Source organism: Salvia hispanica, chromosome 6, assembly GCF_023119035.1.
Source record: "Salvia hispanica cultivar TCC Black 2014 chromosome 6, UniMelb_Shisp_WGS_1.0, whole genome shotgun sequence".
Classification (NCBI taxonomy): Eukaryota; Viridiplantae; Streptophyta; class Magnoliopsida; order Lamiales; family Lamiaceae; genus Salvia; species Salvia hispanica.
In genome coordinates this window covers 25,357,791-25,384,741 of record NC_062970.1, presented here as the reverse complement: position 1 = coordinate 25,384,741, position 26,951 = coordinate 25,357,791, and the positions used below count along the sequence as shown (strand labels likewise).

At 32.0% G+C, this 26,951-nt stretch overlaps 1 protein-coding gene and 1 long non-coding RNA gene across 3 annotated transcripts; one reads left to right on the top strand and one right to left on the bottom strand.

Moving 5' to 3' along the window:
* The first annotated feature begins 16,631 nt into the window (after positions 1-16,631).
* LOC125196396 lies at positions 16,632-17,654 on the top strand. Its single transcript, XM_048094890.1, has 2 exons — positions 16,632-17,021; positions 17,199-17,654. Exons 1-2 carry the CDS (start codon positions 16,668-16,670, stop codon positions 17,403-17,405), a joined length of 561 nt encoding a protein of 186 aa, XP_047950847.1. The 5' UTR covers positions 16,632-16,667; the 3' UTR covers positions 17,406-17,654.
* Positions 17,655-18,458: 804 nt separating this feature from the next.
* On the bottom strand, positions 18,459-23,920 carry LOC125192357. Of its 2 annotated transcripts, none has more exons than XR_007171372.1 (4): positions 23,740-23,920; positions 23,529-23,664; positions 22,597-22,665; positions 18,459-18,553 (listed from the first exon to the last, which is right to left on the bottom strand). It is a non-coding gene; the product is annotated as an uncharacterized LOC125192357 (long non-coding RNA). The 2 variants fall into 2 exon arrangements; XR_007171373.1 differs by having other exon boundaries at positions 22,597-22,648.
* Positions 23,921-26,951: the final 3,031 nt, after the last annotated feature.

Here is a 26,951-nt window from a genome sequence, read left to right as displayed (position 1 = left end):
GATGATAATTAAATATCACTAATAATAACTTTGCTATTTAACACGAATTATTAGTTTATATAGATAAAATATTTCATATTTAATATATAAAAGTAACTTATATTCACATTTCTATCAAGAAGTCCTTGTGGTGTAAAGGTAGAATTGTTGATAAGTTCACCATGAGATCTTGAGCTTGACCCCTATCAAGACCAGTCCGGTCCGGTTTTTAAAACATTGGTGGTTTGCGTATGTCTCAAAAATTCAGCGATATGCATCAAGATTCAAGAATCTTGGTCAGTTACACTTGCACCAATGAAACCTCCAAAATATCGGCGATATTAATTACCTCCCATCCTTCCATTTTTTAATCTAATAATTGAGATTAGATATTAATTTATGTAAACCTCCCATCCTTCCATTTTTTAATCTAATAATTGAGATTTTATATCTAGTTGTCGAACTAATTTCTAGCGCTGAACCGCCAAACTCTCATTTTAAGATAACAAGGAGTTCATTTTTAGTTCGTTTTAAAAAATTAATATTTTAAAAATACGAAGTTCAATTTTAGATCGATTGAATTCATTGTTTCTAAAATGAACTAAAATTAACAAATAATAACCAAAAACATTAACAATGTACAACATCGAAAAAAAAATGAACTCAAACTCATTATTTGCAGCAAAATCGACGGAATCGGTATGGTTTCAGCCGCAAGATTCGAACAACAAACAAAATATAACTCAGAAACCAACTATATACTTCAAATATAGGATAACCCTAAGTGTAATGCTCACAATTTCATCTTTTTCCCAGAAAATCGAACAAATATTTTGTGCATTATTTCAACTAGTAACTCAATCGACGATACAAACTGTGGATCGATTACTACGTGGTCTGGTAATTGACAAAAATTGACATTTAGGAGTGTTTCTAAGTAAAAATCGGGACTTTATAAGCATACCGGTTTTGTAAATAGAAGCTGAATCGTCGATCTACGACGCTCGCGCACCAAAACTTGAAGTTTGAGACTCCGAATCGGCGATCGAAGGTGCTATTAACGGTGAGAATCGATGGTCATGGTGGTTTTTGTCGTTGTTGAGCGGCGGCTAGGGTTTGGGGCGGTTTGAAATTAGGGAGAAAGGTTTTGATCGTGGGTGATGGGATGGAGTGAGAGAGAAAGTAAGCAGATGTAAGGTCAATGAAAATCTCGCGTAATTATCGGACCTTCTGTTTTGAAACGTTTTCCAGGCATTATATGATTACTATTATACCCTCATAATGCACAGAATATGACCAATAATGCAACACGGGTTCATTTTCTTAATCTTGATCTTGACCGTCCAAATCTCTAATCTAATGGTTGAATATATATATATATATATATAGGGTTTTGATCTATGAAAACTAGATTTAAATACAGAAACGCAGAACACAGTCATACGTAGGGTATTTTTAGGTCATAGTTAGTTTATTTTTAGGTCATGCTAACAAAGCATGACCTAAAATGATCTTAACATGACATAAACCCGAATTTTATAATATGACCTAAAACTGTTTAATTATGACCTTCCGTATTTTTGGTTAATTATTGACCATTAGATCATCTAATCCTAGGGCCATGATTTGGGCTGCATTTCTTGATTTAAGCACATACTTGTTTTGATCATCTCCCTATATATATATATATATATCCTATATATATAGGGATGTATTCAAATCCTTTTCACATCTTTTGTCCTTTTTCCTTCTTAATCCTTGTCCCACGATTTTGTCATCTGACGGTTAGATTAATGCCACCAATTCAAGGATCCAAGGGCTGAGATTAAGAAGGAAATAGGACACTTAGAGTGCAAAGGAGCCTAACGCACCCCTATATATCTTGTTAGGTTGAGATTAATTAGCTAAATTGAGAAATGAGATGCAATATGGGCCACTAATCCACAAGATTAACAAAATGTCAACAAATACCACATTATGTCAACAAGGGGGTATAATTGTCTTTTCATTAAATTGTGTTTGAAATCATTTTCTAAAATCCTCTCTAAAACTCTAGCTGCAAAGTCTTCAAATCTTCAAATCTTCAACATTCAAATCTTCAAATCTTCAAATCTTCAACATTTAAATCTTCAAATCTTCGAATCTTCAAATCTTCAACATTCAAATCTTCAAATCTCTTCAACATTCAAATCTTCAAATCTTCAACATTCTTCAAATCTTCAAATCTTCAAATCTTCAACATTCAATAAAATAACACTTATTAAAATGTCAACAACTAAAAAATAACACTTATAATTCACATATCAATACCGAGAATATCGAATGTCAACAACTCGTATTAAAATGTCAACAACTAACAAATAACACTTACAATTCACATATCAATACCAAGAATATCGAATGTCAACAACTCGTATGAAAATGTCAACAACTAACAAATAACACTTACAATTCACATATCAATACCGAAAATATCGAATGTCAACAACTCGTAATAAAATGTCAACAACTAAAAAATAACACTTACAATTCACATATCAATACCGAGAATATCGAATGTCAACAACTCGTATTAAAATGTCAACAACTAACAAATAACACTTACTATTCACATACCAATACCGAGAATATAGAATGTCAACAACTCGTATTAAAATGTCAACAACTAACAAATAACACTTACAATTCACATATCAATACCGAGAATATCGAATGTCAACAACTCGGATTAAAATGTCAACAACTAACAAATAACACTTACAATTCACATATCAATACCGAGAATATCGAATGTCAACAACTCGTATAAATGTCAACAACTAAAAAATAACACTTATAATTTACATATCACTACCGAGAATATCGAATGTCAACAACTCGTATTAAATTATGTCGATCATGAATTTAAATTCAATCTCTGGTGTACATCAGCATGAATTACACATTTCCTTCGCTTAATAAATCACTCCATTTTTAAATCTGGAAATTTTGCTAAAAAAAACTATCAGATTTGCCATATTTCACGATTTACGTACCAACCGCAATATACAACAGAGAAGCCGCAATAATCGTCCGATACCAGCCGAAAAGCGTGTCAGCCAAAAAGGCGCCTAATAGAGGCAGAAGCGACGCCGCTCCTGACCATGCGTTCACATTCTTCGGCGCTGTGGCGGTGGACTGCCCCAGCGGTCCGATCAAATAGCTTATCAAATTGGAGTTGATTCTGTAGTAAGCAAACCTCTCCGCCGGATTGAGTTGAAAACAACTCGAAATTGAGGTGAAAACAGCTCGAAATTCGAGTATTTAGCAGAAATACCTATGATGAAGGAAGCGGATCTCCAGCCGTCGGATTTGGATCGGAAAACGGGGCGGCCTTTGAAGTCGACTGATCCTTCGACGGCGTCGTCCAGCAGAGGAGCTTCCGCGCCGGCCATTGCAGCAGCTGCTGCTCAATCTACCATTGAATTAGAGACAAAATCGTGTGAATGCTAAGGAATCGTTGAAATCCGAGAAACGACAATTGACAGTCGTCGAAACTAGGTGAAGAGCTGCAAGGTGAGGGGGAAATCGCTGACAACGCCGGCGACGTCGATGCGGTGTGATCCGAGCGGCGGCAACGGGAAAATTGGGGATCTCTTTTGAGGGATCTTTGATTATGGAGAAGCAGAAAGTGATAGAGAGAGGTAGTATCCCTGCAATTACTATTCTACCCTTTCATATTAAATTAATCTAATAATATTTATTGTGTGGCAAAATCTGGACCACTCATCTATCAATATATAAAGGGACAGTTTTTTGGGAGTCTATGTGGCACACTTTTGAGCGGGAAAACTATCTATTGGGCAACTAAAAGGCAACTATTATTGGATAAAAATTGGTCCAATGAAATGTAGAAAAAATTGGCTTCTACAAGAAGTTTAAGACATTTATATAGGCACAACATTAATTGAATCTGCATTTTTGTGGACTGATTTTCTGAATTTTGATTGCAGCATAGCAGGGTGCTTGGAATCCGGCGACAGCTCCGACGAGAGGGCGGCAGGCTGAGGGAGACGGGGGTAGCAGAAATGCGGCGGCTGGCCGAGAGGATACGAGGGATCCGGAACCAGAAAGATGGGAGGAAAGTTGAGAAGACGAAAAAGAAGAGAAAGGAGAGAGAGAAGTACAGCGGCAGCGGCGGATTCATTCAAAGATCCGATCTTTACCCGCTAGAGAATAAGAAAAAGGGGAGAGGAAAAGAGAAAAGTGCCAGGAGTCGGGAAATGAGGGAGCTGGCGGGTGAGGCCGCCGGAAGCTGGTGTTTAGCACGATGGTGAGCCCGGCTGCGGTGGCGTGGAGACTGTTGTTTAGTGGGCCGGCGGAGTCGAGAAGAGAAGGTGCCCGGCGGCGGCGGAAAGCAGGTGTTCAGCGGGTTCCACCGATTTGAGGGGAGAAAGAAGGAAATGAGGGAATAGAGGAAGGTCATTTTGAGATTTTTTATATGCAAATAGGATAGTAAGTATGCAGTAGTATGATGGAGTATTAATTATTAGCTAGGTTGTAAATGTAATTTAGTATTCTTTAATACTATTATTATAAAGTTTTTTGAGGTAATTTTATTATAATATTCATAATGATATGCCTATGATGTTTATTAATATCCCTCCTTTTCCAAAAAGTATGAACATTTTGTTCGGCACAGGTTTTAATGCATAACTGGAAAAGTAAGAGAGAGATAGGAAAAAAAACCTTTTAAATTATTGTTAGTGGAGAATGCGTCACACCTCATCAGATATAAATGAATTTTCAAAATTAAAAAGTTCATACTTTTCAAGAACGAACTTAAAGGAAATAGTTCATACTTATCAAGAACGGAGGTATTAATTAGCATAACCGTTACAAATTCATTGTACTAATATTTATACAAATTTAAAACTTTTTACTTTATAATTCAAAATTTATTTTAGAAAATACTTACATGACACAGGCATTCCCGAGGGAAACATGCCAACTATCATAATGGAGGGTTTTCAAGTATAATTAATACTCTCTTCATCCACTTTAAAAGTTTCATTTAAGTTCGGCACGGGTTTTAATAGTACTAGGAATCATTATTCTTTTTGTATAAAGTAATTTTTTTAATTGTTTGCAATTTGTATCATTAGTTATAATTGAGTTGATTTTAATTATTTCTACCAGATAAGATAATGTTTTTTATGACTTTGAGTTATATTTTTTTTTGCTTTTCAAAATATTATGTTTATGAATATTATCATGTATTGAATTTAATTTTGATGACAATGAATTTATTCGTTCAAATAATTTTCTCTCTTTTTTATTGTATTTAAGAATACATTTTCCTTTATTTGTATATCTTATTTCATTTATTTCACGCATGTCCTTTTTTGTTATTTTTTATTTATGTTACTACACCTATAAGTATAATTGATATTAAAATTGTTTCAATAGTATGCTGAATATGAAATGTTTCATTACAATGAGTCGAGAGCATATTGTATAATTCAATAATATGTTTGTTGTTGTTTATAATGCTTTTAATTGTTTATAATGCTTTAATATTATTTTTGAATTAATTCATATTCTTTAGAGAAATATATTTTTATGTTATTGTTAATATATCTTTATTTTAATCTATTAAACTGTAAATATATCTTTATTATTTTTGAAAATCTTTTGTCCCGTGCATAGCACGGGTGGTAACACTAGTTTAATTAAAATGAGTGGCTGATATTACATCTCATTTCTCAATTAGCCTAAATAATCTTAATTGATCACAATCATATATATATATATATATATATAGTCCTATTAACCACAAATCCACCCTTAAAGACCGAACTAGAGACCAAATTAGAGCCACTCATTTTTCTTAATCTTATGGTATGATTAATTTACAATTAATCTAATATTTTATTAGATAAAAACGTTTTTTTATTTAACTTTTTATAGATTTTTTATATTTTTTTGAATTTTTTTTTATTATTATTTTAAAATTATTTTAATTTTTTTTTAGTTTTTTTATTCGATAAAAACTTGCTGGAGTAAATAATGAACTATATTCACTACATAATGAACTAAATGAATGTATGTTATGAACTTATTACTTCATTCAGTCGTGCTATTACTTCATTCCGTTAGTTTATTACATCATTTATCCATGCTATTACTTCATTCTATTAGTTTATTACTTCATTCCGTTAGTTTATTACTTCATTCAGTCATGCAATTACTTTATTCCATTAGTTTATTACTTCATAATGTGTTATGACATAATTATCTTTCAGTTGGGTTTAGGGTTATTACTTCATTCCGTTAGTTTATTACTTCATTCAGTCGTGCTATTACTTCATTCCGTTAGTTTATTACTTCATTTATTCATGCTATTACTTCATTCTGTTAGTTTATTACTTCATTCCGTTAGTTTATTACTTCATTCAGTCATGTTATTACTTCATTCCATTAGTTTATTACTTCATAATGTCTTATGACATAATTATCTTTCACTTGGGTTTAGGGTTATTACTTCATTCCTTTAGTTTATCACTTCATTCAATCATGTTATTACTTCATTCTATTAGTTTAGTACTTCATTTCGTAAGTTTATTACTTCATTCAGTCATGCTATTACTTCATTCCGTTAGTTTATTACTTCATTCAGTTATGTTATTACTTCATTTCATTAGTTTACTACTTCATTTCATTAGTTTATTACTTCATTTTATTATTTTATTACTTCATAATGTGTTATGACATAATTATCTTTCAGTTGAAGTAAATTCAGTATATAATGAATGCGAAAAATCACTTCATAACATACATTCATTTAGTTCATTATGTAGTGAATATAGTTCATTATTTACTCCAGCAAGTTTTTATCGAATAAAAAAAATTCTAAAAAAATTTTTTTAAAAAAAAAAATTAAAAAAGTTTTAAAAAAATAAATTAAAAACGTTTTTATTTAATAAAATATTAAATTAATTCTAAATTAATCATAATCATAAGATAAAGAAAAATGAGTGGCCCAAATTTGGTCTCTAGTTCGGTCTTTAAGAAGGGTTCGACATTGATCACAACTCTCTCTCTCTCTCTCTCTCTCTCTATATATATATATATATATATATATATATATATATAGGTCTTGTTAGGTTGAGATTTATCAACCTAATTGAGAATTGAGATGCAATATCAGCCACTCATCCAGAATATTTGTGAAATGTCAACAGCACGTAGTTTATGTCAACAGAGGGGCATAATTGTAATTTTTTAAATTTTTTTTAATTATTTTTTTAATTTTTTTTTTCAACTACATATACAATTCAAGTCAACTACACATCAAATGTCAACAATTTTATTCAATAAATACTATTTGACATGAATTGTACATGTAGTTGACATTATATTGTGTAGTTAACATGAATTGTATATGTAGTTGACATGGATTGTACACATAGTTGACATTATATGTGTGTAGTTGACATGAATTGTGTGTGTGGTTGACATGGATTGTCCTCATAGTTGACATTATATGTGTGTAGTTGACATAAATTGTATATGTAGTTGAAAAATAAAAATAAAAAAATTTAAAATTTTTTTTAAAAAAAATAAACCAAAATAAAAAAAAAACTTAAAAAATTTAAAAAAGATTAATAAAAAATTAAAATTAAAAATTAAAAAAAATAGTTATTGAATAAAATTTACTATGATATTACCATTCTGCCCTTTCATAATTAATTAATCTAAAGATATTTTCCATGTGGAAAAATCTGGACCACTCATTTAATAAAAATGATTGGCTGATATTGTATCTCATTTCTCAATTAGCATAAAAAATCTCAATTGATCACAATCATATATATATATATATATATATGGGTGCGTTAGGCTCCTTTGCACCCTAAGTGTCCTATTTCCTTCTTAATCTCAGCCCTTGGATCCTTGAATTGGATGGTTGTGATCAATGCATTATTAGTCTATAATGTTGCATTATTAGCCGTTGTGCATTATTAGAATGAAAATGTGCATTATTAGTCTATAATGTTGCATTATTAGCCGTTGTGCATTATTAGTCTATAATGTTGCATTATTAGCCGCTGTGCATTATTAGAATGAAAATGTGCATTATTAAATGACACGTGGCATTAATCTAACCGTCAGATGACAAAATCGTGGGACAAGGATTAAGAAGGAAAAAGGACAAAAGATGTGAAAATGATTTGAATATATATATATATATATAGGGATGTATTCAGATTAATGTGTAAAAACCTGTTAAAAAGGAAAACTAATCTCATCCATTGATTAGTGCAATCTGATGGTTAATATGTAAGCCACTTGTAATTAAAATAATTAATATGTAAGCCACTTGTAATTGATTAGTGCAATCTGAAGTCAATATTTCATCAGTTTTTTCATTACCTAAAATCACGCCACTTTATCAAGCCACATTGAATAGTCAATCTTTAATTTACTTAGACTAATCTATAAAGATTACAATATCTTAGTTTGATTTCTCGTAAAAAAATTTACCATAAATTTCGCTCACTTATTAATTTATTATTATAAAAATATAATATTTTTACTCTTTGATTTTGATGTACGAAAATGACTTTGTAATGTATATGCGCTCTCTGAGTAATGTACGAAAAAACTAGTTTAATGTTTGGGTCTATTTGAATTCATGCCCCTTGGGTTTAGCAATTCATCGGGCTAGGTTGTAGTACCGACTATCAAACGAAAACATCACCAAGGCCAGAGAGATGAATCCTTTTCCCAAGGGTTTAGCAATCCATTTGGCTAGGGCATATTACCAATACTTTCCTATAATTTGTGTTTTAATTGGTGGGGTTTGATTTCATACAAATGTTATTGTATGAAAATGGTATTTGATTGTCTGACTCACACCCATTAATGTACAGAGCCAGAGAGATGAATCATTTCCCCAAGAGTTTAGTAATCCATTTGGTTATGGCATATTACCATCATTTTCCTAGAATTATGTTTTTACTCTTTATTTTTGGTTTCATATAATCCTTGATGTACGAAGATAGTTTTGTAATGTAAATGTGCTCTCTGAGTAATGTACGAAGACGGTTTTGTAATGTATATGCATTCTCTTAGTAATGTACGAAAGAAGTAGGTTAATGTTTGAGTCTATTTGAATCCATGCCCTTCGGGTTTATCAATCCATCGAGTTATGTTGTAGTACCGACTGTCAAACGAAAACTTCACCAAGGCCAGAGAGATGAATCCTTTCCCCAAGGGTTTATCAATCCATTAGGCTAGGGCATATTACCAACACTTTCATATAATTTGTATTTTTATTGTTGGGTTTTTGTTTCATATGAATGTTAATGTATGAAAATGATATTTAAATGTATGAATCTCACACATTAATGTACATGGAATATGACAGAATAATGTAATACAACATTATGTACAGTAAAGAAAGTTTGAAGTCATGTACAAGTATGCATATATAATGTAACATATTTATGGTTTTAATGTACAATACATCAGTAGCAAATAATGTAACAATTAACCTGTATAATGTAACCTAATAAGTTTAAGAATACAACAATGACTACTACACCAAACAATAAATAATTGAACCCTACGAGAACAACTCTAACTCTTTGCCCTTAGTGAACGTTGTGCTAGTGGGTTGGTACTACACCCTAGCCCCATGGACTACTAAACCCTTGGGGATTGGATATAACTTCTGCCCTTCATCAAACAAATTATAATGTACATTACTTAGTAGGTGACATATACATTAAATTACAATTTTTCGTACATTATAATCTACAACAAAATAATAATGTAGCACATCTTTAAACATCTTTAAAGCCAGTCATTGCGCTAATGCAATGGGCATGTCACCGTCAAAGTCATCCTCGAAATTGATTCTTGCACTCGTTGAACCTATTAGAAACACATACAATAAAATATCAGTTAATGTACATCTACAGCTAAACAATGTAATAGAACATGATGTACAGATCTAGGTACATGATGTAACAGAACATTATACATAAAATCAGCATCGATTGATGTACTTATCTATCTCAATGTTGTAACAGTAAATTATGTGTAAGTCATGTACAACTATGCATGTATAATGTAGCATTGTTTCCTATTGAAATAATGTACAAATACAACCACGAAATGAAGCTTTATAATCAAAATACTGCATAGAATAATGTACAGTGAGAGCAGGAATAAATTAACAGTTTGGTTTACAATAATGTACATTTATCAAAGAATAATGTATTAACTAATGATGTATTCGTAAACCACCATGATGTAGCACAAAAAGATACTCCATATAATAGAAGCTATTCATGTACTAAACTGCCTACATGATGTAACATGTTGAATATGATACTGTATCAATGCAATATACGAAAACAAGATGGAAAAAATAGAGCATAGAATGAAGGAATTTTCAATGACGAATCCCAACTGTAAAATCAAATCCACGCCAAATTAAAAATACTCGTATCCCAAAAAAATGCAAAAAGGAACGAAATCAAAACGGGAATTGTACTACAACATCAATTAAGAAAAGCTTCAAATTGCAGAAAAAACATTAATTAACAGAAGCCCAATCGTGAGTAGTGAAATCTCGATTTAAGGAACAAGTGGAGTAGATTGAAAATCAAAAAATTGATAGAGTGATTAGAGTGAAAATTACCTACTTTCGCCGTCTACAGAAAAGACTGGACGATTGTGCCGCCTACTGTGTATTTCACTTCATCTTGACGGCGACAAATGGAGGAGAAAACTGTTTTTCTTCGTCAATTTAGGGCGGCTAGGGTTTTGGTGGAGAGTATAATTGAGGGAGACGTGAGAGATGAAATGAGAGAGAGAGAGAGAGAAGGTGTCAATCCATATTAAGAATCAGAATCATAATGTCTCGCTGAAATCATGGAGTTGCAGTTAAAAAACTGAATTATATAATTGTTTGTATCCAATTTTGCCCTTTAATGTATGAAAACCCTATTATAATGTACCGACTGATATTTAATCAAAGCCATCAGATTTATAGATCCAAGGGATTACATTAGTCCTATGTTTTATACTAAGGGGTGATAAGGAGTATAATGCAACCATATATATATATAGATATATAGAGAGAGAGTCCTATTATCCACAAACCCACTCTTAAAGACCGAACCACCGAACCATACCAAATTAGGGTTTTTAGATCTAGTTTTTTATGGATGAGATTCACAAATTTATAAATTATTTTCTCCTTCATCACCAGTCTATTTTTATTCATCCGAAGGTAAATAAGTCATACTAACACGTTACGAATATTTAACTTCATTCCAGAATATATTACTTCATTCCGGTAGGTTTTTACTTCATTCTAATAAGATTATTGCTTCATTCTAGTACGTAAATGCAGTTTCGCCGTCGCGTGCCGTTCTTTCTATCTACAATATCTATCACCACCGCTACGACGCTGATATGGTGTAATAAACACATGGAATAATATAATAAATTATATGAATGAAGTATGTGTAGAAGCATTTGAAGTCCTACTGGAATGAAGTAAAAATCTTATCCAATGAAGTAATAACGTTTCTGAATGAAGTAATAAATTCACTTGAATAAATTGCATTTTTTAATGTGAATAAAGTAAAAACTCATGTCAATGAATTCGAACGAAACATATGTTGAATCATTTCAAAACCTACTTGAAGCAAGTAAAAACATGTTGTAGTTTCAATGTATTACGTACAGAATGAAGTAATAAACCTATACAATGAAGTAAAATTGGCTTGTAATGAAGAGCGAAAAAAATTTACACAGCAACATATCTCATCAAAAAACTAGATCTTATGGCCCAGATTTATTCTCTAGTTCGGTCTTTAAGAAGGGTTCGACATTGATTACAACTCAATGTGTATTGCATTTTTCTGTATACAATATTGCATTTTTCGTGCCACATGGCAGCACGTGGTTGGATGTACGTTGTAACTTTAAAATTAGTTGTTATACTAGTACATCCATATATATATATATATATATATAGGGTAGCATTAAGGTCCTTTTGCCCTCTTAGTGTTTATTTCCTTCTTAATATCATCCATTAGATTGATGGAATGGACGGACTAGATTAAGAGAACATATATGATCCCGTGTTGCATTATTAGTTCAATTTTGTGCATTATAAGGGTATAATGGTAAACAAACAGATGATTCCACACGTTTCAAACAGAATGAGCGAGAATTCAGGGGGCTATTCATTGCTACCGATTCACATTCCATCCAATCATTCTCTCTCACAAAACCTCTCTCATAAAACCTCTCTCATCCCCCAACCCACGATTGAAACACTTTCTCTCCCATTTCAAAACCTAGCCGCTGCAAAATCGTGGAGACTGCACTCTAAGCGACGGTTTGTGCTGGAATCATGCCCTACGGTCAACACACCAACGTTTCAATCGGTGGAAGATTTGTAATCGACAGCAAGGTAGGGTTCCAAATTTCTGATTTTTGGTAATAGAGCAGTTCCCGATTTGATTTTAGCCATAAAAATTACCTATAGTCGACGGTTCGGAGTTTTCTACTAAAGACGGTCACTTTTTTGGCAAACATTTGGACGATTTGATTGTTAAATCAGGAAAGCTTGTTCATTTGTTGTAGGCTTATCTTCATTATTCGCCCCTTTCAGTTCATTGTGGCTTTAGGTCGTTGTATTGGTCGATTTAAGTTATTGAAGTTTCGATTGATTTACATTTGGTGTCGATTTTTCAAAACCAGTGGCATTTTTGCTAGGGTTCTGTATAGTACTGAATTTTTAATGTAGCGGTTTTCATTTGTGGTTTGTCTCACAGATCTATCATGAAGAAGAGAGGCCGACCTTACAAAAGCCAACCCACCACTGCAGGTGAGCAATCTCTTGTATTTGCCTTTTGAATTGTTGGGGTATTTGTGCATTATATGATGCATTTAGTATATTATTATAGGAAGTGGTGTACATTATGTTTGAGAGAATGTAATATTCGTTGGTGCATTATTTGTTTCCATTTGTACATTATACAGCAAGTAGTATGCATTATTGTAAGGTGTGGTGTAGATTATGTTATTTTTTGAAGTTACATTAGTTGGGTTCTTAATATGAATGTAATTGAGTGAATGTCGTAGGCGTTTGTGCATTATTTGCTGCATTGAGTACATTATTGTAGGAAGTGGTGTACATTATATATTTTTTTAAATTTAAATAATTCGGTTTTATAAAAGGTCAATGGTTGAGAGAATGTAATATTCCTTGGTGCATTAGCTGTTCCATTTGTACATTATACAGCAAGTAGTATGCATTATAAAATATTAATGTGATACATTACTGATTTTTGGACAGCAGCAAAGCAGCCAAGGTTGGGAGACTTACTTCGGCGAGAGTGAGAAAGATTGAGAGTGCGGCCTCATCGCCAAGGGGACAAAGAGCTTGGAAATGTTCCGAATAAAATTTGCAAAGACTCTGGTGACTTGTCCACATAACTCCAGAGGTGGCATCAACCAAGCTCATGCCACCAGGTTTTGGAGAGAGAGGCCGCCAAAGTTCAACTAACTTCGAGAAGTGGGTCGATGATTATGGGTTGCATTGATCGTATGAATAATAATTGGAAACGCTGTTTAGATTACTTTTAACACCATGTTTTTTTGGATAGCTCATTTTGGTAGGAAAAAAAGACGACTTATTGCTTGGTCTGTTTTGAACAATACATAGTATGCGGAACATCTTGTGAACAGAAGCATATTTTGGTACTAGTGTCTGATGTCGTAAACACAACACATATAATAAATGTAAAGAACCGAGTAATGTCAATGTTCTTATGTGTAATGTATAAAATGTTTCTAATATTGAACTGTAATGTACAACTTCGTTACTAATAATGTACATTAACAGACTAATAATGGATGAAATTAATCGAATAATGGACAAGATGTGCTTATTAATGATGAACTGACCCGGAAATATAATCCACAACAACTTAAGTCATTGCATACAATAATGTACATCTTCATGAATAATAATGTACATTAACAGTGTAATAATGCAATGTTCTTATGTGTAATGTACAAAATGTTTCTAATAATGAACTGTATTCGAATTAAGTTAACTGCTTGTAAACAACAATGTACGACTTCATTACTAATAATGTACATTAACAGACTAAAAATGCAAATTTAATATGCATAAATTGTTGATAGTTGTAGGATTAATAACACTAGGATAACAAAATGAATACTAAGACTTAACCGAAAACGAAAACTAATAATGTTTTTAGGTACAAAATACATCAACATTTCCTCTTGCCCTTACGAAGTTCTTTCTCCTTCGTCATCTCCAACAGCGCGGACATATACATCGTAAAACACGAAACCAAAATCTACTGATTGGAACTTCTGACCAACGACGGGCATATACATCTGCTTCGCCATCTCCAACAGCGCGGGCATATACATCTGCTTTTCATTATATGATATAAATCGTACATTACAGATTAGAAAGAATGCATTATACACTACTATTCGTACATTATATAAATCGAGAATTACAACACAGCAGCCACCACCGACTGCTAAACCCTGATACATGAGACTTGTCGCCTAAGCAAAATACTAAACCCTAGCCACAAACGACTACTAAACCTTAGTGGATTAAATTAAACTAGCCACCTACATTCAAACCCAAGTATTGCACAAAACCCTAAGATTGTATAACACATAAACAAAAATAGTTTAAATAAAATGGTCATAACATACAAACATCCGATTAATGGAGAATGTCATCAGATTAATAATGAACATGTCAAGTACGTAAATTACCTTCTTCCATTATTGAAGAAAACATCAAGGAATCGCGACTTCTCCAATACAACAGAATTTGTAAAAGAATGAAAAAAATGATAAAAATTTGGATTTAAGAAGAAGTAGAAAACCGTATGTTCTTCAATGGAGAATATTAGGAGAAGAAAAGATAGAAGAGAAGAAAGATTAATTGTATCGTAGAAAATAAACGCTGAAATCTTTGATGGAGAAAATCAAGCTACTTACCATAACTAAATCAAATGTGTATGACAAGAAGGCCCTTTTAGATTTTTATGATGAATAAAATTTAATTCATCAAGGTCTATTTTGGGCCATTAGATCTTTAAATTGAATGGCCAAGATTAAAAAGGAGAATAGAACAAAAAATGTAAAAAGGATAGGAATATATCCCTATATATATATATATATATATATATATATATATATATTGATAACATTGAGAATAAGATGCGGCTCTTATCACTTTCAAATACCAAACAAAGTCACATGTAACGCCGTATGGATCCTAAATTCCACATAAATCCAAAATTAATACTACTGGATTTAGCAATCCACCTGAACAAACAATTCATCTCAATGTTAATGTATTTCTTTTTTCCTATGTTAAAAACATCATTTTATTTAATTACAGTCAGACAAACATGGGATTGATTGGATTTGTCCCAACTATTATCCAAATATACATTTATATACATCGTATCTTGTAGCTGTCACAAACTTGAACAATACACATGTAATAACAAGCACATGGGCTGTGCTGTCATATATTACTAACATATTATTTTTTAATTAATCTTCCCCATAATCCATAGTTGTTCCAATTAAAAGCACCAACCTCTCACCAGTACGAATCTTTACTATTTTTATGCGTTGTATAAATTTATTAGAATACACAAATTCTGGAAGAATAAGTTTTCCAATTTATTATAAATTCCTAGTTGTTTGTTTTAATAAAAAAAGATTGATCTACTCCTACTCGATCGCTCTCTGTATATTTACAATTAAAATATCTTAACGAAGGTAATGTTTTAGGATTTGAGAGAAAACAAATTAATACTTATCCGGAATTTGAAAATTAAATTTGAACATGTTATAGTAATATAATTAAAATTGTGGATGAGTAAATAAATAAGAATTCATCCAAATATATAAATAATGCTTACGATTGGTGGTTATGATTAAGCGAGATGATGATGAGTTTATTGTTACGAGTCTTTTCACACTATTGATATTTTTAAGCAATTACTTGTATTACTCTCTAACCACTATATATTCTTGAAATATAATGTAGTAATAATTTAAACCCACAAAACCATGTATAAAATTAGTGTTAAGCAATTGATTAAGTGATTTTCATTAGCATTCTATATCTCTCTAGTTTCGAATAAATAACATGTACATTAGCTGGCATATGATACATTATACTTCAAGAAAGTGTTATTGCTCATAAAAAATTTACCACCGTAAAAAAGGGGGAAAATTCAATTTTTACTTTCTGAATTACGCAAAAAAGCCAATCTCGATTGACATCTCCAAAATTGCCAAATTCAGAAAGCAAAAACAAGATTATCCCAAAAAAACGAGGGCCATCTTTTGAATTATTTTGTCATACAAAAACATATTGATTGAAACACCTCCCATAGTTGATAGCATATTAATAGTCAATAGTATTGTGTCCACCAATTTAACATGACATTGACATCCACATGCTCTCTCAATTAAAACACAAATTAATTAGCCACACTTTTTTTTCCTTTTTATTTTCTTTTTGGCACCTCTTGCCACTATATATATAGATACACACAAAGAAGCACAAGAAATAAATTTTGTGCTAAATTTTGGCAATGGATCCCAACAATCTAGAGGAGAGCTGGTTCTTCGGCAACCTTCTTGAGACGAAATCGAAGTCGAGAATGGTTCGAAGCTTGTCGGATCCATGCTCGTCGTCGTCAGGGGAAAAATCGTACGAGGAGACTTATGAAACCATCAAGAAATTAGAATCACGAAGAAGAAGTTCGAATAGAAAAAGCTCGTCGAAAAAGAAGAGCGGCTTGGCCCGCGCCCCCTCCCTTCCGACGAGCTTAGAGAGTCGAGATGATGAAGAAGAAGAAGAAGTCGAATTTTCCATGGGAAAATTGATTAGACAAGCTTCTCTTAACACTCGCCTTCCTCCTCCTCCACAAATTGCTTCTAATAAGGTATCAACATATCTCTTAATTATGCACTTTTTTCTTTTTAAGTCGGTCCTAAAGTAATGTGCACTTTTTAATTTTGAAAACGATTGGACCTATTTTTCAATAATTTTTTTAACTTTTTTTTATCTTTCTTAATTTATCAATTGTATATTAAAATTCGATCGTGAATTGAATTTGCAGGCCAGCACGAGCCTAAATCGTTTGGAAATTGAAGAGGTGCAACAAGGTTTTAAGGATTTGGGATTGATTGAGAAAGAGTTTAATGTGGTTGAGCGGAGAGCTCCGCTGGTGCCGCGGTGGGGCGGGAAGAGAGCGCCGGATGAGATGAAGGCGCAGATCAAGTTCTGGGCACGGGCGGTGGCCTCTAACGTGCGCCAGGAGTGTTAGTTTTAACACACCATAGGATTCCTAAATTCCAATCATTTTGTCCTCTATTGCTTTTAACATCACCAACACAACATCATTCTTTTTCGGATTTTGTAAACCAAATAATGCTCTTTCTTTCAATTTTTTCTTGTAATATAGATTTCAGATCTCAAAATTTGTTGGAATTCAACTGAAATATCAAGAATATTCATGTCATGATTTTTTGGCCATGGTGGTCCTTGTTATTATAAATGCAACACTCTTACTAAACCGATAAATGCAATACTAATACTAACAATATATATCTCTCCCACCTATTAGTGTTGGAAAATGTCATTTGAGTATGGAAATTAAGAAGTATAATAAGTAATTGGAAAATCTGAAAATGTCATTTGGGTGTGGAAATTTAGAAATACATAAAATAAGTTAAATAAAATGAGAATAAAGTCGAAGAAAATAGAGTAAGAAGGAGAATAAAGTAAAAAAAAATAAATGTATTGTATATTGGGAAAAAAAATAATAATCCAACTTTATTGAAACAATTCAGAAAAGAATATAATTCAACACTAATGGGACAGAGAATTTTTTTAAGTAGTCTATATAATACTCCATCTGTTCCGCCATAAGCGAACACTTCTTTTGGGCATGAGACTTACTAAAATGTACTGAACTATTTCTATTTTAGTCCGTCCCTGAAAAGAACTTTCTAATTTTGGAAACTCTCTTCTCTCTATTGAAACGATACTCATTCTCTATTAACAATACTTTAATTAATTTTTCTTTCTATCTCTCTTACGTTACCAATTATGCATTAAAACTTATGTTGAACCAAATGTGCAGACTCTTCAGGGATGGAGGGATGAAAGGAGTATAATATTTAAACTGTTAGGTGGAGGGAGAGAAACTAAAATATAAGAAAAAAAATTAAGTGAGGGAATAAAGTAAAAGTGGGAAAATATAATATTTTTACTAAATAACGTATTATTTTAGATGAGACGTCCTAGAAAGAATTATGAATCATTTATGATAGAACAAATAGTATATCTAACAATTTAACAACATAAACATGGCAGACACTAGAAAGATCACAAGAATCACCAGCGGGTTGTAGCACAGTTGGCAGCGTGAAACTGTGTTGGTTTTGAGGTTGCGGGTTCAAACTCCGTCACCTGCTAAAAAATTTCCAGCCTTAATCCATAAACCCGGTTGAACAGGATTTATCCAATTCCGCTAAAGACGGCCTCAAAACACATGTGATAAAAGAAAAACACTAATGTCAAAACTTAGACTAAGAACCACGATTTTCGGGTCAATATTAATAATGGTCACTCACAATTTAGGTAGTGACCACAAACACAATTCCTCTAAATTGAAGGATATTGAGGACTAATGGGCTCCGGTATCTATCAGTTAGATTCTAATATTAGAATTAATGGGCTCCGGCGAGTATCAGTTAGATTTTAATATTGCACTTGGGCTTACAGTTTATTGTATATGTATATTAGAGCTGGCAAAAACAGGGCCACTCCGCCTGAAGACCGGCCCAGTTTCAAGCCAAGTTGGTCAAATACATTCTGCGAAGCTCATCCCAGAGTTTGGTTTTTGCTCATCCCAGAGTTTATAACCGAACGCATCGCTTTTAGAAATAATGAACGTACACTTTCCAAATTTGGAAGTCGACTTACTTCTCTCAACAGAACTAAAATGAATATAAACAACACAACTAAAGATTTGTAGAATATATAGATTTACCTCTTTTTTTCTCCTCCAAACCTCCTCAAGTGTCCGAAACTCCAACAGAATTAATATGGACCTCTATTAATTTAGAATGCAATTGTGTTGACCACATTTACCCAAGTAAAATTTTGAAACCCACTTTTTAATCTCATACATCTTGCTCGTTTATTCAATATTTTGTTCATGCGCTTTGGAATTTCATTCTTCTGTGGAGTTCCGCTCATAGTCTTCTCCATGTCAATTTATTCTCATTGCGAAATTTCTTGAACTTTGCTGGTTCATATTCTCTTTCATTATCGGACTTTAGACACTTCACCTTCAACCCTGTAAGTGTCTATTAGGGCTAGGAGTATGCATTCGGGTTTTGGTTCGGTTTTTGGGAAAATTGAAACCGAAAAACCGAACTACAAAAACTGAATTAAACCGAAAAACCATTGCTTTTGAATGCAAAAACTCTACAATCCATTTTTAACCCGATTCAGTATTATTCGAGCAGTTTCGTATGAATAGAATCAGTATATTATTACATTGTGTTTGCTTGTGCATTTATAAGATGTTTTATAAACATTTAAATGTATAAGAAGCAAACAAAGTCTAAGTCTTTTGCTTAGTAGACCGGTTGTGGGTGACGTCCACTTTAAGGTAACACGGTCAGTTCTATGCAATGCTTTGCAAAAGAGAAAGAAGAATTTCACAACCTAGATAGGCTTTGGCTACCTATCGTGAAAGGTTGCAATGTCAGTCCACATATTTCTAAGCCTTACTGAAATAAGATGACATTGGTGTGGTATAGCACTGAACGGATCTAACAGAAAGACGTGTCTTTATGCTATCTACTGAAAGACTAGGTCTTGATAAAATACTATTTCTTAATCTACATATGTTAGCATTGAGCATACGGTATTGATTATGCACTACTTTGACTTATCAAATGGTGCGGGTTTTTTGCAATCCAATAATCCTGATATATTGGGTAGTGGTGATTAATATCTAGCGGTGCTTGGAATTAATAAGATTTTAATTAATTAAGTTCATAGCAGACATTAATTAATTAATGGACATTTATATCTTAAGCGCGGGAAATAAATAATAAACAAAGTGGAAACCCGGATTACTTGTAATTTCGGATTTGGATGGGGAGAGTTTAATATTACTTCTGTAGTGGCTGCTCATAATATTCCAATATAAGCTTGTATTAAATTGTGGGTTCAATTTAATTAGTAAAAAGCTATTTGTGGGAGCCCATATTCAAAACCTTCCATAGATCTCTGTCAAGGCCCAAAAGGAACTTAATATAAATAGAGAATAAATGAGACAAATTCATTCATTAATTTCATGGTGTATTTTTTGTTCCTTTCTCTACAAGGAGGATGAATTTTCTTTGATTTTCTCCTCCGTGAGAATTTCAACTCCTTCTCCGTGAGGAATTTTTCTGTCTCTTTTATTTAAGTAAATAAACACAGTTAATCGCAAATATAAAATAGATGAACATAAAAAAATGTTAATCGTGTTTGATATGGTGTGTATCTACATCTGGGAGCGATTTCAAACTAGAGATTTCACTATATAATTTTTAGAATGCTTTTATAATGAGATAACACTTTTATTTATAAGAAAAATAGAGAATTCAAATTTAAATAATACTTAAAAACATATTCCAAAGAATATATATATATATAGGGGTGCGTTAGGCTCCTTTGCACCCTAAGTGTCCTATTTCCTTCTTAATCTCAGCCCTTTGATCCTTGAATTGGATGGTTGTGATCAATGCATTATTAGTCTATAATGTTGCATTATTAGCCGCTGTGCATTATTAGAATGAAAATGTGCATTATTAGTCTATAATGTTGCATTATTAGCCGCTGTGCATTATTAGAATGAAAATGTGCATTATTAAATGACACGTGGCATTAATCTAACCGTCAGATGACAAAATCGTGGGGCTAGGATTAAGAAGGAAAAAGGACAAAAGATATGAAAAGGATTTGAATATATCCCTATATATATATATATATTATATATATAGGTATATATATATAGAGACCAAATCCTAACCATGAATTTGGCAATCTAATGGTCTATAATTAAATAAAAACACGAATGGTCATTATAAAGCAGTTTTAGGTCATATTATAAAATTCGAATTTGAGGTAATGTTAAGATCATTTTATGTCATCTTTACTATAATGACCTAAAAAAATCGAACAATGACCTCCGTATGCTTGGTTTTGCATTTTTGTATTAAGAATGATATTTGCATAAATCAAAACCCTATATAGGCATATATATTTAATCAATGGATTGCTGAAGGATCTGAACTAATTTTTGGAGCTGATGTTGCTGAGGTATTTCTATTTTGTGGTTATATTTTAGCTATATTTATTATTTTGTAATTGTTCTAACTGTTTTATTTTATGACTGATTTTCATTATAATTATAGGTTTCTAATAAAGTATTTGTCACACCTAATTTGTCCATTGTTACTAATGAGAATATTCATGAATGGAGTGTTAAAGGCTAGGTAATGCGATGCTTGGATTTAGAATTTGAAGGATGTGATGATGTTGCTGGAGTTCAGCTGAATAAGAAAGAGAAAATTGCTATGCTTAGTTAGAAGGAAAATCAAAGTTGGTGTTTATCTGTTTTGCAGTTTTTTTTTCTTTCCGGATCTTAAGAGAACTCTCATCTTATGTTTTTTTGAGTTGGTTTTTTATTTTGTCAGTGAACTTGACACTTTTTTTATGCTTTTCTGGCATGTCCATATTTTCCATATAGTCAAGTTAGTAAGATGAGAAGAATGAGAAAGAATTTGTAATGTTCAGCTATCCCTTCATTTTATAATGAAGTTTTTAAGTTACTGTTCAATGGTTTATCACCATATTATATATTTTAATGTTAGACACTATTTAAATCATTTTATAATGAAGTTTTTAAGTTACTGTTAAATGGTTTATCACCATATTATATATTTTAATGTTAGACACTATTTAAAATTTAAATTATATGATGAAGGTCAGTAGAGGAGTATTAAACAATAAATCCTAAACATAGAAGCAATTCAAGAGGTTTTTAAGTAATGTGTGTTATAAGCATTCATATTCATAAGTATCTATAAATTACTCCCTCCATCCCAAGATAAGCGAAGTACTTCTTTTCGGCACGGAATTTAAGGAATTGATATTTAAATAGTTAAAATAGAGAGAGTAAAGTATGACAGAGAAAAAAGTAGAGAAGTAAAGAGAGAATAATGAAGTTGGAGAATAAGGTAAGAGATATTATTTTTTGCTAAAAGGGGAAATAACTCACTTATAGTGAGACATCCGAAAGAGGAATATGGCTCGCTTATTTTGGGACAGAGTATGATTTAAGCAAATTAATCATGCAAAATACACTAAAGGCATTCAGAATCTTAAGTATAGCACTCCCATGTACCAGAATAGTAAAGAGTAATTTGGGTCATTAGTTTAGTGAATACCTTAGTTTAAGTTTTTTCTGCTTGCTCCGGTTGACCGTTAACTAAGCAGAACCTACAACATTCACAAAACTGCTGCTCTAATATATCAGAAAAAACAGTGATGATTAATGTGATAAAATCATGCAAATATTATGTTGATAACAGTTTAGGAATCATTATATCCTTGCAATATGCAAGGCTTGAACATGGCATAGGTTGAGTCAAATTTTTTACAAGTTATTGGAGGATATTAAATCGTCTCTTTTAAACTGTTTGTTGGCAAATAAACTGTTTATTTGTATGCTTAGTTATTGTTTATAATTATTTGTGGCATTGTAGTCAACATTATGTCTATAAAACTTATACTAGATTATTCTTGATATGTGTCTGATCACAGTTGAATTCAATGGAAATTCTTCACTTGGAACATGTTGTGTCCTAATTATTGGCACTTTATAGAGCGTTTGTCATTAAAAGTTGTATGTTAAAGTCTTTGTTTGGACCTAATCTTCTACTACATGTTTTTTCTTGAAGTCCTGCCATACTTGAGAGTTCTGCTCATCAACAGTTAACACCTACAACATCAGGTAAAGTATCTACCTTTTTCTTGTCTACAGATTAAGTTATACAATCTATTTCACTTATCTTTTTAGCTCATGAACTTTATTCCTTGGTTTCTCCTCTTAATTTTATGTAGAGGAACATGTATGCTGCAAATCACAATCTCATAGATTAGTATAGTCTTCAATAAATTATGATTCATTATGAAATTTACAGACTTCATTCCTATAACTTTAAAGTTTTTGAAATTTACTTGAATTCGGCAAAACCTTACAGATTTAATCAGCCCATTCTTTGAAACGATTACTGACAGCTTCCAAACATGCATTTCCTTGAAGCAACATACATTGATTGAATAATTAAATATATATAGGTTGTGAAATTTGTGTTACCTTTGAGAATTTGATTGCTCGGTTTTGGTGAAGAAACCATAATTCTCTTCAGATCCATCCTTGAAGTGATGCTTTTCAGTCTCTCGAACAGAATTCTGTTAGGACTTTGAGTTCTTCTCTTTTGAAGTATTTGATTCTGGACATTGATTGAGGGAGAGATGCTTAGCAAGTGAGAAATAGACTGAGAGGGGAGTTTAGGCAGAGAACATACCGTTCGATTTAGCCGATTCGCCGGATGCATTTTGAGGGAGATAAAGTTGGGTTCTCCGATTGAGAATAATATTGCTAATAATTTTCAAAACTGTATGGTGAATCTATGGTCGAGCCAGCAATGGAGATGGAGTGAGAGGAGGAAGGATTGATCCGTCAGTTTCATCAGGAATTAGGGCGGCGCAATAGCAAACCCTAGAATCTTAGCAGTATAACTGTTTTATCTTATCAATATCCAAGATTTTATATAAAACTAGTTTCAATTATACTCCCTCCATCCCGCTTTAGCAGTCTCATTGACTTTTCTGCCCTCTTTTTGTAAAAATGATAAAAAATAGTTAAAGTAAAGTAATGGTAAAGTAAGAAAGACAATAATGTAGATAAGACTCTTCTCTATATTATTCTCTCTCTTAATTTATCATTTCTCCTCTTTAACTATTTTTATCATTTTCACAAAAAATGACAGAAAAGTCAATAGGACAGCTAAAGCGGGACGGAGGGAAAAGCCGGACGGAGGGAGTATTTACTATCAACTTTTATATGATTGAATTCACGGATATAGCTATCCAAATTTGAAAAAATAAAGCAATTTTTACATGACATAAGGAAAATAATGTAAATAAATATGTGCTCCATGAAATAAAGATTTAATCTTTTACAAAATAATGAGACATGTAGTAAGTTCATAGGTATCATAACACACTAACATTATTTGTGATAACAAACTTAAAATTAAATAAAACTATATATGCATATTAATTATAGTTAACAAAAATAAATTCACATATATATGTCCCACAGCAATATATTGCATAAGATTTTCAGTAAAAAGATTAATTCTATTTATATAATTTATGTAATTTTAGCACAATATTGATATTTAAAAGTAATATCACCTTTTATTACTTCTAGTTTCTTAATTTTCCAAAATAGTTCATTTATTTAAATAAGCCAATTAATTTCAATTACCAAACTGATTTATCATTATTATAATCGAATTCCAGATTGCTAAAACTCAAAATCTAAATCAATATAGAAACTTATGGAAATTCAAAACCCTAAAATGGCTAGTACCCCAACAATAATTTTTTAGCATTAAATAATTGAGCCAAATACTCACTAATTTTTCTATTTAATGGAGTTATCAATATAGAAAATTACGGAAACTCAACCCTAAAACGGCAAGTACCCTTACAACAATTTTTAGCATTAAACAATTAAAACAAATAATATTTTCACAAATATAAATTAATTTAAATAAATTGGAGCCTACTAATTAAATTCAGTGAACTTATCAAATTCACTTATATCTATTTAATAGAGCTGCTATTGCTAATATAGAAAATATGGAACCTAAAACCCTAAAATGGCTAGTATCCCTCACAACAATTTCTTAGCATTAAATAATTGAGCCAAATAGTATTATACAAATATAAATTGAATTAAATAAATTAGGCTAGCGTACATTTCTTTTTTTTGGTTACAATAGGAGAGCCAAAGCTCTAGAGATACAAATGCTTAGGCAGCAACAGATCGAGAGACAGGCTCACCTATCTTATCTCGCTGAAGTAGATGATCGACGCTTCCTGGAGGATCGTTTAGCAGTCGAAAGATCTCGTGCATCTTCAAACCCCAGTTAGCTATAAAGTCTGCCACCCGGTTTGCTTCGCGATAGGCATGTTTAACCTCTACATGCCACTCTTTATCAATCAAAGCACAAATGTGTCTAGCAATGCTATAATTGCAGCCTTCATTCCTCCTTGAGTTAACCATGAGCACTACGGTGATATTGTCACATTCCACAACAACATTTTGAAGTTTGTGCTTCCATGCAAGCTTTAAGCCATCATATATAGCCCACAACTCGGCAGTCAACACACAACTTTCCCTAAGGCGTCGGACATATCCCAAAAACCACTCTCCGTTTGAGTTCCTAATGACACCACCAGCAGATGCTTCTTTTGTCGAGAGTTTAACTGCGCCATCAGTGTTCAATTTCCAGCATCTTCGTTTAACGTACATTGATGCTTAACAATTAAAATAAGTTTAACGCATCAAATGGACTTATTTCTATTTAATAGAGTTAATTAGGTTTTAAAAAACGACAGTCTCTTACTTCCTTATCTCCACGCTTCATCTTTGCATTTTTAGGCAATTCTTCCGCCATCTTCTTCATGCTTGACATAACCTAATCTCAACTCAGGAATAAAATATGTTTTGAGATTACCAACCATATAATTAAAGGAATAATAAGAAATTGCAGACTCATTAAGATATAAACACCATATCGACATCATGGACCATGAATACACAGTTAGAATCCTATTAGTGTTAAAAAACAAACACATAAAAAACACTTCACCTTCATTCGCACCTTTTTTCTGCTGCATGTAATTGTCAGCTTGCTAAACTAAATCGAGAATTGTCATCGACAATTGACGGAAATGCTTTGGGGTTTATAACTTCTGCAGTTCCACAGTACGTATGCACAAACAAACTCCGACTTGAGCAAAGCATAATCCATAAAAAAACAGATAAAATGCTAAAGTAGCATACATAAACATAAAATATTAAAATAAAGAAACGGAAATTAAAGAACAAATGAATTATACCATGGTGATACTCAAACATCAAGCATTGTGACTTGTGAGTGCCGAGGGATTCAAATGGATAATAATTGTGAAAATTAATGTACCGACCACGATTTTCTTATTATTAGCGTGTTGCTATTTTTTTGTCAAAACTTTTGGGATGATTGAATAGCAAGAGTTGAACAATTATTGAATGCAAATTTTAAAGTGATGATAATTATATTTATAGTAATTACTACTTACATAGTAGCCATAGTTATTATTTATAAAAAGTAATTAACGACAATTGCGTTTTTTGTAAAACACCAGGTTAGTATATAATAATGTCATTAAGGAAATGAAACCAATACAGTTATCCTATTGATGCTTTGAAAACTCTGTTTTATTATTGGTTACTTACCATCCAAATTTCATACCTTATATTCTTAAATATTCGAATCTATACCCAAAATTCATAAATATTCAAAAAATGGCCAAATTCGTCTTTTATATAGGTATAGAAGATAACTGTTGGGCTGTTATCCCATATGTAGAATATTTGGGCCCATCATTATAATTTATTTGGGCTCTTATTAATTTGTCAGGGTAAAGATAATAACTTTTTTGGGGCTCATTGTTTTAG